The 16,936-nt window shown below is 43.9% G+C and overlaps 2 protein-coding genes across 3 annotated transcripts in view; one reads left to right on the plus strand and one right to left on the minus strand.

The window, feature by feature from the left end:
* Positions 1 to 16,936, plus strand: part of LOC131134926 (cyclin-dependent kinase-like 1) — a 31,874-nt gene that overhangs the window by 14,369 nt on the left and 569 nt on the right. Inside the window, exons 1-11 of one of the 2 annotated variants that reach the window (XM_058080632.1) lie at positions 8,508 to 8,665; positions 8,779 to 8,856; positions 11,465 to 11,578; positions 12,885 to 13,073; positions 13,318 to 13,439; positions 14,368 to 14,440; positions 15,657 to 15,747; positions 16,005 to 16,205; positions 16,276 to 16,358; positions 16,441 to 16,497; positions 16,721 to 16,873. In XM_058080632.1, coding sequence (XP_057936615.1) covers positions 12,906 to 13,073; positions 13,318 to 13,439; positions 14,368 to 14,440; positions 15,657 to 15,747; positions 16,005 to 16,205; positions 16,276 to 16,358; positions 16,441 to 16,497; positions 16,721 to 16,873 — 948 coding nt within the window. In that variant the 5' untranslated portion in view covers positions 8,508 to 8,665; positions 8,779 to 8,856; positions 11,465 to 11,578; positions 12,885 to 12,905. Of the gene's footprint in view, positions 1 to 8,507; positions 8,666 to 8,778; positions 8,857 to 11,464; positions 11,579 to 12,884; positions 13,074 to 13,317; positions 13,440 to 14,367; positions 14,441 to 15,656; positions 15,748 to 16,004; positions 16,206 to 16,275; positions 16,359 to 16,440; positions 16,498 to 16,720; positions 16,874 to 16,936 lie in introns of those variants that run through there. The other variant, XM_058080634.1, reaches the window with a different exon arrangement.
* tgfb1a (transforming growth factor, beta 1a) lies at positions 1,436 to 9,517 on the minus strand. Its single transcript, XM_058080631.1, has 6 exons — positions 8,225 to 9,517; positions 3,116 to 3,400; positions 2,804 to 3,038; positions 2,508 to 2,658; positions 2,273 to 2,383; positions 1,436 to 2,200 (listed from the first exon to the last, which is right to left on the minus strand). Exons 1-6 carry the CDS (start codon positions 8,553 to 8,555, stop codon positions 2,153 to 2,155), a joined length of 1,161 nt encoding a protein of 386 aa, XP_057936614.1. The 5' UTR covers positions 8,556 to 9,517; the 3' UTR covers positions 1,436 to 2,152.

Consider the following 16,936-nt stretch of genomic DNA (forward strand, 5'->3'; position numbering starts at 1 on the left):
TTAATACTTGCCAGCATGGGAAAACCCTAACATGGGAAATTTGTGCATGACAAGTTTCTATGTCTTTTGTCTTTTTACTGTCACACAGCCGATATCATTCCTGCTCCTTGCTATTTTGTTAGCACTTTAGTAAACGTTTTCATCATATCGGCTATATCTGCTCACTACTGGATAGACGTGGTGGGATGCAGTCTGTAATCTACTGCTCGTTTCTGAGTGCCAATATCGGATATTTGTGATGCAGGCGATATCCAATATCAATATTGGATCGGGATTTATGTATACAGATTATTGTGAAACTTGTCACTTCTCTTCACTTGTTCAGATGACGGCAGATGTGTCTTCTTAGCAATGATAATCACTCCACATGGATGACACCATATCTTGTTCTCAATACTGTCAACGTGAAATGTGCCCGTTGGTCTGCTCTTCCTTCTCCTCATTGTCGGCATGTTGCAACATGTAACTTGTAATAATATTGTAGCATACCATATTGTTGTGGATTGTGACCCAAAGGGCAAGGCACAACAATTTGGTCAGGTGTTCAGGGTATGTCCGACCAGCAGAAGGCCTTGATAAAACCCCAGAACACATTGGAAGGCTGTTTTTCAACTGGCCTCCTCTGTGGAGCAGGATCTCTGGTCTTCTCTGCTTTTCCTGCTGCCCCATGACCTAACCCCGGATATTCGGATGAAGATGGATGGATGGATGGATGGATGGATAGCATGGCTGCAGAGGTGGAAACTCTTACAGCCCTCACAAAAATTCTGCTAAAGTCGCTGTGATGGGATGTACAATATTCCTGTCATAGTTCTTGTCAACATGCATTTGTTCTGATTAGCTATAGTCTCGTTTTTCAGCCAAGGTTATTGATGAAAACTATGACGAAAACTGTTTGTCAATGAAAGTAACCCAGCAACATGAACATCCAAAGGCATGCAGCTTACGTAAGTAAGGTGCTTGGGGGCCACGTGTCAGCGGGTTCACTGTTTTCATCATCATGTATGCTGTATGTGTGTTGAATTTTCCATGTAGTCACGGCCCCAAAGTCTGAGCCTTACCGACGGGTCTGGACCTGCGCACCTCATTCCCACTCCAGCCTCACGGGCTGCCAGTAATCCCTAGAGTTCTGAGACATAGAGGTGGGGCCCCTGGGTGGGAGTGGAGAGGAGGATGAACATGGTGCATGCAAGTAGTAAAAATGTTGCCATGGCACGCACCCAAAATCTTTTGAGTTGGCCACGCCAGGAATGGTGCTGTGCATCCAGGAATGTTAGCGGCCTGAGATGGCTGCCATGTAGAGTAAAAGGGCATGAAAAGGCATTGTGTGGTGATCTACTGCATTCCAAGGGTACACTGAATTTTTCCCCAGGCACACTTCACTCCTGACAGAAGTACATCAACACACCTCTGATGTGATCATGTAACATCAGTGTTTATTTTCTTATTTATATTTACAACAACATTCAAACATGAAGTGCATTGTAAAACAATGTCGCTTTATTCCTAAAGCACATGACTCTGCAACGAGTGAAATGTGCAAAAAAGTCTCATGTGTTAGATAAAACTACAAACCTGAAACATAAGGCAATAAAACTGGCTATGGCGGTCTAAATGAGGTGGGGGGGCACAACGTGGAAAGCTTCATTTGTACAATCTGACATTCAATCATGATAACAAACAATATAAAAAGACTTTACATGGTTTGACAAAAGTAAAAGCTGTCAGAGGGAGTTTCCACTATGTGACAGTCCCCGCACTCACCTGCTGTCCTTTATAGTGCAGGTCTGCAAACACGCCTGCAGTGATGTCCTCTGGGAAAACCCCCCAACAACAGCTGTTTTCCATGCCAAAAAATGACATCCAGGAAAAGCACAACACTGTCCAACATCATAATTTCGTCTTTCCATGGATATCACTTTAGTCCTGGTGTGACACCTGTACACGTCTGTCCGTCCAACAAATAAATTAATCACAACTGTAATGTTAAAAAATCTATAGACAATATAATCACTGAGTTCATGATGTCAGTCCAACACGGCGAGGTGACTCCCAGGAGGAATAGTAAGTTCTTCATATCAACTCTTACATTTTCACCTTCAGTGTTCCCAAAGCAGGAGTCTTCCATGTCTTGTCAGTGTAGCGCTTAGCTTTAGCTGCATTTACAGGACTTGACGATCATGTTGGACAGCTGCTCCACCTGAAAGTCAACAATATTAAATTCAGTACACAAGTGCTGCCATGTTCAAAGTGAAAACAAGTGTGCATTTACCTTGTGTTGCCTGCCAACGTAGTAAAGAATCGGAAGTGGTTCCAGTGCCTGAGGGACGCAGCATGGCTGGGCTGAGGCTCCAGGGTTGTGGTGTTTGTACAAGGCCAGAATCTGAAGAACATCACAGAATATATTGAACAACTGATGCTTATTCCGGTAATGTAGTGCAGGTACAATAATCCACTGAAATCCACTGGACGTGGACTCCTACCCACGGCACTATGTTATTCCCTACCTGGGAGTATTTGTTTTCAGCATTCCAGATGTAGGTGCAGGAGCCCATGCAGTAGTTGGCATGGTAGCCGGTCGGCCTGTGGATCCACTTCCAGCCCAAATCTTTCCTGAAGTCGATGTACAGGCTCCTCACACAGCAGGTCTCAGTCTGGCTGCATGGAAAACATGTCTATTAAAAGTTGCCATACTGTGGTCGCTAGGATGTCTCATTACTGCTTTTAAATTGGACCGTGGCAAACCCAGCCGTATTGTGCTGAAAATGGGGCTATCCCTATGCAGGTTGGAACACCGACTTACGCCGTGCAGGTGTCCCTGGTGTCCGTGGCACGTCTCTTGCGTGATGTGAGGTGGCTGCTGGCGTTTTGTGGGATGGACATGGTCAGGATGTAAGGTGGCTGTTGTGTCATCTGCTTTAACATTCCAATGTCGCTCCGATCATTGTCGATCCCCGAGATGGAAAAGCTAAAAGTGGCATCGGTGGTCCTCTGACTGCACTCGCAGAAGAGCCGAAGTTCAAATCCCTGCTCATCTTCTGCCAAACCAAATGAGAAACATGATTTCAAATGTTAGTGGCGTAAAGGTTGACAAGGTTTAATATCTCCAACTCACCATTGCCTTTCATCCAGTCCTGTAAGGTCTCTGTGACATCAAAGGACAACCACTTGTCTTTCCATTGGTTGGTGACGAAACGGGAAGCCAGGTATCGCGCAGATGCCCCCACACCATGGTACAGCTCAACCCGCTGCTCGTCTGGTATCGCCGGCTGCTTGATGAGCATCCGCAGCTCAGCGGAGGTGAGCAGGCGGTAATCGCCCACACTTGCCCGAATCTCAGAGATGTTGAAGAACAGGGAGACACTTTTAGACTTCTTGGTGGTGTCCAAGTCATTTTTTTCTGGGGAAAAAAAGAGAAAAAATCATTTCAGTAATGACATAAAGAAATATTGTTGTATACTTTATATACATTACGGTATCCTTGAAAGTTGTTGTTTCTAAAAGCAGACCTTTTCCAGCACAAAACGGAAGTCTTCATATGCACTCGCAGTGGGTGAAATCGCAGTTTATTATCAGCTCTTATACTGTTTATTATCTCTAGTGAAATTAGCGGCACAAACCGGAAGTGTTTTGTATGCACTCGGCAGTGTGACCAACCACAGTAGAGTGGGCATGGCTGGAGGCGGGCTGTGGGTGGAATCCATTAAAACCAGGTAACCCAAAGAAATATGGCTGAATAGGTGCAGGTGGAGATCTAGAAAGCTTGTTATGCTGGTTATCGTGTGTAGCTGCTCTAAGAGTCCACAAAGGGCCAAAAAATGAGCATAAAAGGTCGCCTTGTTGTTGCTATGCACCACCATAGTAACAATGTATTTGTAATTCCAATTTATTGCATTAGCAGATTGGTAACGTTGGAGCATTCCTCACTGTGGACCACTGCCACCTCAAATGCATGCATGTGCATGACATAACTGTTTTCATAATCCCAAATGTCTTTCCCAGCTGCGCACACACATTAGCAAAATTGAATAAGTGCACACAGAGTGTGGCTGTGGCCAAATATGAATCGATTCCACCTGTAGCAAAGTAGACCATAAAGAAAGAGGGTCTTGTTTTCTTCCTACTTTTTTTGATAGCAGGAACACCCCCCCCACAGAGTGTGACAGAAGGCAGGAGCCAGCACCGTGCCATAAATCTACAGCTTTGAAAAGATAAAACTGAGTGAAGGTTGAACTTGTAGGCACAAAGAGGTTGAAGAAGAAGCAAAGTAAAGAATGTATGGAGGAGTCTAACAGAGTAGTAAAGGCGTGTGGGAAAGGGGGGCTGGTGGTGGAATGTTTATCAATGCTGCCTGAGTCTGGCTCCGGCCCAAATCTTCTATTTTGCTTGGGAATGCCAAAGCTATGATTCTCCGCTCTCCAGTCCAGGGGTGACTTTTTGACGGCAAGCCTCACATACTTCTCGGACTTGGATCCGGGATCCGAGATCCCGGGTCTACTTGTGTAACAGTTACCAGAATAAGTGCTGGCGCCCTGACATGAAAAACTGAGCAGAAACCTGAAAGAGCTGTTGTGGGTTTTGAGGGGAAAGCAGATGACATCTGCGGGGTCCCACCCATGCCAGAGCATGGCTAGTGAATGGAAGTGAACGCGACCAATGACTGAGCACATCAGGCCGGCTTGAGTAAAGTGAGACAATTGTGTGAAGGGTTAGAGAAGTGAAGTGAAACAGGAAATGAGGTCACTTCCCCTCTGAGGCATATTATCTGCCAGTCGTCACTTCTACTTTTTAATTAACCTTTGATTGCACTTGTCTAGTGATCACAGCTTGCATGCCTTTTACCTCCACGCTCATGCACGCTCCGGCAGCTAACACATATGCACACACACAGGTGCTTAGGTGTGGGATGATTTGAGCGCTGAGCCGCAGGTAAGATGGCGGACAGCTGTTGTGACAGGTAGGGAGGCAGCTCCGTAATTACTAGTGGGAGGAAGCAGATTCCAGCAGATACCCCCACCCCCCATCAGTGACATCATCTCACACATGAATTAAACATGCCATCATGTCCACCCGTAGCATGACTGACGTCACAATAAATGCCCTTATTGACATTTGTTGTTGTTTAAACAGATGGCTGTGTTGCAACCATGTGACCTAGGGGCAGACTTTTGGAGGGCACATAATCAATATTATTTTTGCGAATAACGGTCATGCTGTTTAAATCATTTGCTCCAATCGTGTGTGTGAGCATGGTGTGTTGCAATAGGCATGAAATAAGATGATCAAACATCTGTGTAAGCGTGTCCTCTGCGTCAGCCAAAGTGACTTTTGCAGGTGAAAATAACGCCTCTTATATGTCTATCTGCATTCTTAGACCACATCAGTCTTGTTGTTTCACTGTACTGTTTTCCCATCTGGGTTTAACATATGAACATGAATAAGAAATAATTTGTTGTAAACAATCCAAGTAGCTTGCAGTTGACATGAGCAGCCCATATTTCCTGCGAGATTGTATTGCTCTGACAGAACAGTTTTTTTTCTAGAAATAATTGTTTTAAACAGGTAGTCTAGCATTAATGAGAGGAGCATTGTGGGTGATCACAGCAACAACGTGTACTAACGTGTTAAGCATGGAGTAGGAGTGATGTTGAATGTGTGTATTTTTCACATTGCAGCTGAGTGCTTGTCATGCACAAGTTTCCTGTAGTGGCACAGAACCAGGGAGTTTTAATACAAACAAACTCATCGTGTATTTGAAGCAGCGTTACATGACAAACCCCCACAGGATGAGACGTCTAGCTATAACAGAAAAGTTGACCAGCCCCAGTCTGTGTTGAATAATGTTGGGTTTAAATGCTTTATTAAGCACCTCGACATATTCTGTATGAACTCAAGAGTGGTAACGTAGGTCCACGTTTACTGTGTGCAGACAATCTTTGGTCAAAATTTGGTCATTACACATTTTCTCCGTGCTTTGGGTACTACGATTATGGAAAAAATGGAAAAGGCTATTAGCAACTCCAGACATTGGTGAGCTAGTAATTTGCATGCATGGAGGTAAGACGCTCCCTGTATGCACGTATGCATATGTATATTCTATAATGCTACACAGACAACCGCTTACCTAAACAAAGTAGACACAGTTAGGACACTGATAAATTGTTATTTAGTGCCTGCGCTTCGGACTCTTCAAGGCATTGGGCTTCAGCAACATTTTGGCGGATAGTCCAGCTTTGCCCATGCTCACAAAACAGTCCCATAATCTGCAACTCCAATCAACGCCTGATGTTAGTTGGTGAACAAATTGCTCCGTGTGGTAACACGGTGAAATCTTCGACACAATAGTGCAGGGGGTGAGGAGCAGGCCTACAGCTTTTACCCGGGCATGCCCATTGAGCCGGTGACTTCTGACAAGGCTCACTGTGATGTCATAATGAGCCGGTGTTAGAAAAAAACTCTCGGAAACCGAGTATTCAGAGTCATCCCAAACTTCTCTCAGGGCTTACTTCCAAATGCACAAATCGTGTTAAACTTTGGCATAGGTTTTAAAATGATAATACAACATTTTAACATTTATAGGTCAGAAATGTGGAAAAAGCACAGTTTAATCAGTTAACAACCCTCTTTCACTTTCTCTTTCGCCTTTGTAAACCGCATTCCTAGTAAAGATGATAGCTCTAGGGCGATAGAATATAAAAGGTCCAAACTTGGAACTGTGTACTTGCTTAAGCATATAAATTTAATTTAAGTAGGATGTTTTCAAATGTATTCTAAGTCCACATAGTCATCGATGAATGGTATGATACTTCGGTGCCTTGCTCTTTCCAACAAGCTCAGTTACCCTTGGATTATGTTACAATTGTGATTTTGGACACGGATATGGTAGTAACTGCCAATTGGTCCAATTTTGCACAGCCACAATGCAGAACAAAACTATTAAGTCCTGACAAAAGCTTCCCTGACGGCTGATGTGACCTTTGTGGAAAGCGTTAGTCATCCAGTAAAAAAACGCACAGCAAATTGAAAAACAGGAGCGTTAATGAAAAGAACAGAGAAAGTTTTGCTCGTGTCCCACGCCCTCCTCTGTGTTTTTTTAACAATTGCAAAATATTCCTCCACACGTACACTCGTGTGCTGGGCTGGGGCCCAAAGTGGGTGCGTGTAAGGAGGGTTTGTTCTAAAGGAAGCCATGCTCTGGCATTCCACAGAGGTAGGAAACATGCGCTCCCCACGGGCACCGCCGCTTACACCGGACCTGAGTCACTGGAGATCACTGTGGCCATCGGCCTGCCTTCCTTCCTGCCCATCACATTCACCAACATGCAAACACGCTGATAGCAACCTCAGGAAACACAGTGAGGAGCTGGGCGAGAGGTTGAGGCCTAAACTGTGAAGGCTTAAGTCTAGTGGGGTGAGGGCGGGGTGGGGGTTCTGTGGGAAGTGGCCACAACAGTACCATGATGGAGAACAAGTGATAGGATATTCATGGGAGAACCCAATGCTCAAGTTACAGGAAACCCCCCAATCCCGAAGGAGCGGAGAGAGAAAATGAACGGGAATGAAGCCGGGTGAAAGAGTGCAAGCCATGTCTTCATTTCCCATTTTTGGTTTTCCATTCAAGCCGAGTTAACAGTCTTTCTTCATTTTAAAAGCTTCCTTTGTTCTCTTTTGGATGGAGTCCTCCTTTTTAAAGTATTGGAGAAGCAGGAGAGCATGGACGCCTGACAGCTATGTACGATGAAGCATACAAACAAATTAGGATGTGTTTATGGTTATGGATTGCGAGCGGTTGCGTAAGCTTCAGGCCAGATGCTTGTGTGATCTGTGAAGCCACAATGCAGCCTGGAGATGTTGGGTGGAGATCAGAACATCTACTATGCACGCCGAGACCATTTGTTGGCCAAATTGTGATTGACTTGCAGCCACGTGGTGCATTGAAATGTGAACATTCAACCAGCTGTTCTATGATGAAATGTGCCGGGTATGTTGTCAGCAACTGATTTGAACTCAAGCAGGCTAACAGCAACACAGCGTAACTCTTAAACTACTGAACGAACTTCCATGAAACTTTGGCCTGGTTAAGCATGACCACCAAAGAAACTGATTAAAATGGGATGCGGATCCAGCATTGACTGCTGCTGGCACTGGCAGGTAACATATCTCACACTTAAATGTCTCTTGATCTTTTTAGCTGTGCGGTAAAATCATATCATTGTGTACTCACTGGTCATGTTAAACTTGTGCAGCACCTTGGCGAAGTACTCCTCCTCCTCTTGTTCCATAGAGATGTCTGTCTGGACCTGAGCTTGCTGCTCCTTCAGCATCTCCTTGGTGCTGTTGTAGAGCGAGATCAGAGTAGGGGGGATCTCCTCCTCATCTTCGGTCTGATCCTCCTCAGGCTCTTTGGGCAGACGCAGCTTGCTGAGAATCTGACTCCTAATGGCCTCGATGCGCTTCTTCTTCACCATCTCCAAGTCCAAAGTCTTACATGTAGACATGCTGCTCCCTCTGGCTACCATGTAGACCACCACAACAATCAGGAGGGCCACCTTCATGGTGCCACTGGAGATGTGCCTTGGCTGAGTCCTGCCTCACGTCTTCCCTTCTGGCTGCGTCCCACCTTGGATGAAATGAATCACCCACGGAAAGGTGTGACTGACGCAAGGTGTTTACGCTCAGAAGAACAATTAAAGCAGTGTAGAGAGTGGAGAAGGTTCAGGACTGCTGGTGCCGCCTATGAATAGCTCCTAACATTTGGGTGTCTCTCTCTCTGCACAGGAGCAGGTGGAGGGCGGGCAGACGGACGTTGGAGCTTTGAGCGTGTGAGCTGTCAAAGCGCTCGCACATACAAAAAACGTGAGTCAAAGCCAGCGAAACCTCTGCTGATGGTGTATATTCTACTTGGATGGTCTACTAGCAGACAAACTCCATGTGTCGGCTCAGCGTTGTTCAGCTCACCAGACTGTTTCTCCTCACATGTTTTTACAGACTCAGCCCAGCAAAAAAAATATACTTCCTCTGCTCCTTAACACACGTTAACACACCACTTTGGAGTATTTAACACAAAGTCAAGTCCAATCAGGCCAATCAGATGGAAAAGAGGGTTCTTCTTGGTCAATCACTCCAAGTCAGAAGTAAGAGTGATGTTTGTTGCAAAGATGGCCATTATGAAAAATATATTCCTCTCCCTTTTGAGCATGTGATCTTGCAGTCCTCCTCTGTCACCATCAAAGTCAACATTCACTAGAAATGTTGTTCAAACATTGACACACCTTCTCTGTCCTGCAGACTCAGCAGTAGAGATGAACGTCCGTCTATCCATCCATTGGCTTTGACCTGATTTTTCTTGCCTGTTGCATCTCCCTGCCTGCGCCTTCTAGCTGGGACACAGCCTCCCTCCTCACACCTCCTTTTAACTGCTTTCTGCCTCCCCGTGGCTGCTTGTCACAGCTTGCTGGTGACAAAGTGATTTGTGAGATCTTGTGAGCTCAGCTAACTTTTCTCTTGCACCCACCCTCCAACCTCATCCCTCCTCCTCGTCAGCCTTTTCTGGTTCCTGTTACTGGTCTAATAGAGAGCGCTCTCCGCCCAGGAAATGAGCCTAATAGCAGCAGTGTTAAACATCTGCTCTTCAGCGCAGCTCTGCTGCTGCCTGCCTTCTCGGGCACGTTGTGCAGGCCATGAGGACGGACATGCTTAGGTTGGCACTGGAGGCGCTCCTCTGTCCTCCACTGCCCTCCAACCCCTTTGGCTTGTCTGTCTGTCTGCCTCAGAGGCGGTGATGACAGACATGTCAACAAGCCGTGCATGGTACTGGCGTCTCGTTGGCTGACCACCGCATTTGCCCGGTGGCTGTGAAAGTCCAGTGTCTGTGTTTGAAAAGGTGGAGACAACAGGGCTGATCCTGGTGGTGGTCCACAACCTACTAAAGACACGGACATTTCTTTCCTTGCGTTTGTGAAAATTTGACAGAGGAAACCATTGTCTTCTTTGACGCAGACCTGGGAAGACAAAATGGAATATGCATGAAAGACCATTAGTGGGCGACATCAATACCTTGTCCTCCCATGTCTTTTTGAAACCTGTCTGTTTGAGTTAAAAAATGTTGTGTTTTAATCACAACATTGCCAACATTTGTTATGTTTTCAGTTGTAAAAGTGACTCACTGAGTAAAGCCAGTCTGTCAACTTCAGTGACAGTTTAAAGGCAATACGGTAACTAAATTACAATCTGCCACTGTTTGATGTGGCACTTTTTGCCTTTCTGTTTCCCATGGGTATCACTTGTCATCTGTAGGGCTATAAAGAATAAGCCATTCATTACACGGTGACGCTGAATGGGTGCTTTTTAACAGAGGCATACGCAGGGCAAAATCCCCTGGAACATCCACAGTAATACAAACACAAAGACAAAGATGACACATTTCCATTTCCACTGAGTCAACAACTGAGTTATAGTAAAATGGCAGTTGCACTTCCCACTGAAAAAATGAGATGAAAGAATTGCCTTTTAATATATCATAGCCACCCCCTGCAGGTACCATGCAAATCTGGCTGTGAGAAGCACAGATGATAATAATAATGGATTTGATTTTATAGCGCTTTTCAAGGCACCCAAGGCGCTAAACCCATTATTCCTCCCTCCTCAGTCACACACTGGTAGTGGTTAACAGCATCTGTAGCTACAACTGCCCTGGGGTAGTCTGACAGAAACGTGGGTGCCAATTTGCGCCTCTCCGACCACCACCAAACATTCATTTGCATTCATTCACCAGTGTGGGCAACACTGCACTCAAGCTGGGTGAAGTGTCTCGCCCGGGGACGCGACAGTGACTGGGTGAAGGGGGAGAGGATGGAACTTTCTTTCTGGTTTCTGGATAACCTGCTCTACCTCCTGAGCCACTTCCGCCCGATAAGGAATCTATGCTCTATGATCTTTGGGAAATACCATGATATCATTTCTATTGTGTCCATAATCTCCACCTTTGGTATCGTTCTGGAAATAGCTCAATATTTCAATAACATGTAACTGTCCTGGCTGAAAATTGGTAGTTGAGATGATGTTGAGTTGGATGATATTTTTTGTAGAATAATAGGATATATAATAGGAATAAGTGAAGGCAAACTGGTGTTTCGTTCAAAATTAACTGGGTTAGTGCTGCTCCCTGGTGGACAAATGTCAGACTAGTGCGCATGTGTAGGTTTAGAAAAAGTATATTATATTAAACACAGAGGGTGTATTTAAACGTATTTGAATTACTAAATAATGTGGATGTTGTTTTTATTTCTGTCTCGTATTAAACGGCGTCTTGTGACCGAGCTGAGTAGTGCGTAAACAACGTTGTGAATTGCAGTCTTACACCGTCGACGTTCTATTTGCGTTGTAACCAGGATGCAATATAAACGTCCTCAGCCCGTGGGGCCATTTGTTTGTCACTTTTTCACTGTGTACGCTGACGTTTCAGCACGGAAGCCCATTGGAGAAGAGGAGTGTTTCCTGGCAATTTGGTGCCATTCTGACCTACAAGCAGAGGCAGACCCCCGAGGACGGTTCGCCTGATCCAGGGGGAGTTTCGAAGGTATTTGGCTGCTCATTTGTCAATGAAGTACCTGTCAGATTGTGGGCAGGTGAGTACACCTGTAATTCTGCTTCTTTGTCATTTATGTAGTCCGTTAAAGAGCGCGATCAAACATTACATTGCTTAGGCTCAGAAATGATGATGAATTAGTCAATTTGGTCAAGTAGATTTTTCTTCATTTTCCATTTCTAGGCTATGAGTTTGAATGCCCCGTACAGGGTTAGCTAAAGTGTGATAAATTCTTCCCCTGAGGCCACATACTGAAAAATGAAAGGATAATGCAATATGCAATATGATAAGGATGATATTTTGTAAACTAACACGTTTTTATATCCAACCTAATTTATTTTTGTTTTTCGTTTCTCATAATATTATGATCAGTAAACAAATAAAGCAAAATTGTGCAAATAAAACGACAATTTTTCTATTTTTTGTCTCAGAATATTACAAATTCATTAAAGTAAATTTGCTTTTTTCCTCATTAGAATATGACTTAAAAACTTTCTTTAAACTTTCAGCTTATGGTTCTGACTTTATTCCCATAAAATTTTTACTTTATTCTCACAACATAACTTTTTTTGCAACCTAATTTTCCTAAAATAGTTTTGTCAGTTTCTCACGATATAACTTAAAAAAACACATTATTTCAACCTCATGCTACTAGAATTACTTTTTATTATTATTATTTTATTATTCTCATAAAAAAATATGACTTTCTCTTTAGATACACATTTTTTTTCTTAATATAGTATTTTGTTGTGATTGACTGGCGACCATTCCAGGGTGTACATCGCCTCTCGCCCAAAGTCAGCTGGGATAGGCTCCAGCATACCCTTGCAACCCTATAAGCGGCATATAAAATGGCCGGTTATTGTTAAGTGTTAAGGGCCAAGACAAAAAAAAACAGCTGCGGCCTGCAAATGGCCTCCAATCTGCACTTTGGGCCCCCCTGGTTTAGTGGATGTCGGATAGTGTGTATTTGTCTTATGAGGGAGGGTGGTGCACAGGCACAAACACTGAGACATTTTCTTTTCATCAGCCAAAATGGGACAAAAAACAGACTGTCAAAAGTCAAACACTGTTACAAGTCTTTCAAAGGGATGCAGCGTACTTAAGCGATCACAGAGCTGTGCAATGTTTTCTTCCAAATAGTCGAAAGTGTGGCAAGAAGTTGCAAAATCATTGTACACATGAAGATATTCTCCTAAAGTAAAAAGCTCACAAACCTGACTAATCATTGTGGTCACATGCATAAAATTTATTGATATTCATATTTTATATTCAATTATTCTTTACTGCTTCAAAGGTGTCAGCAAGTCACTGACTGATGGAGAAATACGAGAAACTGGCCAAAATTGGAGAAGGTTCTTACGGCGTGGTATTCAAATGCAGAAACAGAGACACAGACCAGATTGTTGCCATCAAGAAGTTTGTGGAATCTGAAGATGATCCAGTCATTAAGAAGATTGCACTGAGGGAAATACGCATGCTGAAGGTGAGCACAGGACAAGTTCTTCACAAGCTTCACTAACTAAACAAATTACTAAAATGAAAACATTTCTTTGGTTCACAATTCAAGTCCTCTAAAAGAGGAACATACATTATATTCTCTAAAGGGGAGAAAAAATAATGGTGTTCAATTTATGAACTTTGAGTATCCATTGTGTCCAAATAGTGATATATTATTTATGGTAACACCACTAATACTGTGACCCTCTTGCCCTCTGCCCTTCCTGCAGCAACTGAAACACGTCAATCTGGTCAACCTACTGGAGGTTTTCCGCAGGAAACGCCGCCTCCACCTGGTGTTTGAGTTCTGCGAGCAGACAGTCCTCAACGAACTGGAAAAACATCCACGAGGGTGAGTGCGATGTTCCACCCAGGCTGGTCCCACCACTGCCCGACCAATTGGGAAGGTTCTTTTGTGGGTAAAAGGCCAGTGTGATTTAAGTACAGTGAGTACAACTGAAGACCGTGTAGCTTTGGGAAATCCATATGTAGCTTTGTGGTATTGTTGCGGTATTCATAATTGTCGTAATGAATTGGGTCAATTGTATTGTACCAAACGGTCAAGATTGCCAAAAAAAAGTCATATCGTCAGTCATTGTCATTCCAGGGGGCCATTTCTATATTTTAAATATTTTAATAGGGCTAGAACCGATCCATGTAGAGATGCAAAGAAATTATACGTATTTAACGAAATTAAGGACAGCCTTTAATTTTATGTTAAATGAATGAATGTAGTAATAAAAATAAAAAAAAACAAGCTGCGGGCCGCAAATAACTCCTGAGACAAACACGACAAATTACAATTGATCATGATTGTTCACCGTGTGTTTTGTTTACATGTGACCTGAACAGTTGACCTTGTAAGTAAGCACCAAGTGACATATTTCCAGCTTTCAAGACAGTACCCAAGTAATCAAGTACTCCTGACTACAGGTCTGTAGTGGCCCCTGTCATGCAGTGTGGCTTAGTAAGTTGATCATGTTTGCAGTGTGCGCTAGCATGTCGCACCTGCTCTTTTCTTGGAGCCCTGTTTGTGTAAACTAACGTCACAAAAGAGTCAGATCAGCTGTTTGAGGCCATGCGACCTTTTCTCCCACAAGGCCATGCAGCAGAAACTGTAGCCGCCCCTGGAAACAAAGGCGCTGTTACCGTAGCGACAGGGCTGAGGGTTACTGAGGTGACATGGGGTCCAAGTGGTGCAGCGCTTCCTATTTTTTTTCAAAAGCTATGTTCCTCACAACATCATCAATGATGTTCCTGGTGTTCCTTGTTCTCCACAGGGTTCCTGAGGATCAGCTTAAGAGCATTGTATGGCAGACACTACAGGCCGTCAACTTCTGCCACAAACACAACGTTAGTGGAACTTTGTCTGCTAATACACTGTATTCCTTCACCTTTATTTGCCACTGTGTCATTTTTTTATTACACATGCGACTGAGTCTATCAATTATATCTATAAGCTTGTTTCATTAACTTTTTATACTGTACTTGGCTGCCATCTAATAAGAGCTAATACAAGAATTGTCTGTAATTCTTGCTTCATAAAGTATATACAGGTTTATATGATGTGTTTTTAAAATACAAGTGTATATGATAAAACTAGATTTAGCTACACTGAAACAATATGATTATTTCTGTGGTTGTAGTTTGCACTGCATCATACCAAGAGACGCGTGTAATAATTTCATATTTAACGGTTAGAAACAGCTCTGACAATCGGGTTTTCATTTCATAGAATATACAATTGTCACTCGTTTATCGCGGTGAATTGGTTACAGATTTGATTGCAGATTTTGCAATACGTGAACTTCAGTAGGATTCAGTATTAATGAATTTAATATTTTCATTGAGTATAGAAAACCGTTTTATGATTTTCAAAATATGAAAAAACACCCCATATTGTAACCCTTACAGTCACCTCATTGCTGAACACTAAGGCACAGGCCACGGGATCACTGCTGGGACACAAGAGACGACTACAGCTTTTAGATTTAGCATGCTACCAAGCTAACTAGTTAGCTTCCAATTTATTTAGTCTAAATTTAAGAAAGGGTTTCAAACAGAGTGGGGAAGGAGGACAAAATAAGAAGCCAAAACCTTACTACTTCCACACAGAATGGGAGGATAACTTCTTTTCACTCGATCATGTTGGACACGCCATGGCTGACTCCATGCAGTGGTACGATGATGTCCCATCAATGTAACATTACTGACACCTTGTGACCAAAATACTTGAGACTTGTCTGTCAATGTTTTTTTTTAATAAATAATATATTTATAAATAATAGCCAATCACAATTGTATCTACAATTGTATGTATCTTCATCGGCATTAAATACAGAGGCTGTCTGGTGGGATACACTGTGGTCATCTGCCAACATGTAAGGCTCGGATCAATGTTGGATACAGGGCTCTTGTATTAGATCACATGAGAATGTGCCTGAAGTTGCGACCAGAGAGAGTGTATAAATATCGATCAACGGATTGTGTTAGTTGTGTAGTGTTGAGTGTCAGTATTAAAACACGAGAAGTGTTTGTGTGTGTGTGTGTGTGTGTGTGTGTGTTGCAGTGCATCCACCGAGACGTCAAGCCTGAAAACATCCTCCTTACCAAAAGCGGTGTCATCAAGTTGTGCGACTTTGGCTTCGCTCGCATACTGAGTAGGTCCTTTTTGTGTGTGTGTGTGGCTTTTATGTGCATTAACCGCCACTAATGACTTATTCAACACAGCCTCCTCACTTTCAATGCTTCACATCAAGCCAATTAGTGCGTCCCTCTGTGCACTGTTGACCCGGCCTGCGTTGGGTTTCGGTGTTGTGTTGCCATGCATGTCGTCTCTCAGCAGGCCTTGTAATCCCTCCACAATAGTGTTATTTAGTAAGCAAAGTACATGTGTCTGTTTGTCGCATGTGCTCAGCTGGACCAGAAGATGACTACACAGACTACGTGGCAACCCGCTGGTACCGGGCCCCGGAGCTCCTGGTTGGGGACACTCAGTATGGGCCACCAGTGGACGTGTGGGCGCTGGGATGCGTCTTTGCTGAGCTGCTTAACGGAAGTCCACTCTGGCCTGGGAAGTCTGACGTGGACCAGCTCTATCTCATACGCAAAACTCTTGGTACCCCACTCAGTCCCAAAATAGCTCCACATATTCACCTGCTGCTTCATGCGATTCTTCCTCCTTCCAGGGGACCTCATTCCTCATCACCAGCAGGTGTTCCGGTCTAACGTGTTCTTTAGTGGCGTCAATATTCCTGAACCTGACACCACGGTAAGATCCCATCCTCACTGAGGCTTTGTGCCTCCAAAAGATATCATTGTTGATGTTATCTCTCTCTTGTCTTCACTTCCAGGAAACATTGGAAAAGCGATTCTCTGGTGTGTCACCACAGGCTCTCCATGTTATGAAGGTCTGCTGAAATTAGGAGCATGCTCATGTAACCCTTTAATCATTGATTTGGCTCTCAAATGGATTCATTCAGAATCGGCAGCATAATATATAGAATAGTGCCCCTCCCTCCGTCACCTTCACCGAACCTAATGACATTTGAGAAGCAGTGCTTTAGATGATGCAAGTATATCTAATGTTGTGATAAGCATTAAGTATACAAATATCCCTCTATGTCTGCACAGTCATGCCTGGTGATGGACCCCTCCCTCAGATTGTCCTGCGAGGAGCTGCTGGAGCTGCCCTACATCCATGATGACAGCTGTTCTGGCTGGGTCCGCGAGGGGGAACGTCCTGTAAGACGCCACGATAAAGGACCCCGCCGCAGACAGACAGGGGTGAGTGTGAAGAATTTACACTCAAGGCTCATTATCATTCCTATCCGCATTGTTTCCTATGGG

Source organism: Doryrhamphus excisus, chromosome 8 (assembly GCF_030265055.1).
Source record: "Doryrhamphus excisus isolate RoL2022-K1 chromosome 8, RoL_Dexc_1.0, whole genome shotgun sequence".
Classification (NCBI taxonomy): domain Eukaryota; kingdom Metazoa; phylum Chordata; class Actinopteri; order Syngnathiformes; family Syngnathidae; genus Doryrhamphus; species Doryrhamphus excisus.

What these genes read in the sequence shown, in the direction of transcription:
- tgfb1a (XM_058080631.1), bottom strand. Translation starts at nt 8,555, where the DNA reads ATGAAGGTGGCCCTCCTGATTGTTGTGGTGGTCTACATGGTAGCCAGA. An exon ending in GCACAAGTTTAACATGACCA is followed by an intron (nt 3,401 to 8,224) that starts GTGAGTACACAA and finishes TTTTTTCCCCAG; the next exon opens with AAAAAAATGACTTGGACACC. An exon ending in ACGTTGGCAGGCAACACAAG is followed by an intron (nt 2,201 to 2,272) that starts GTAAATGCACAC and finishes GTTGACTTTCAG; the next exon opens with GTGGAGCAGCTGTCCAACAT.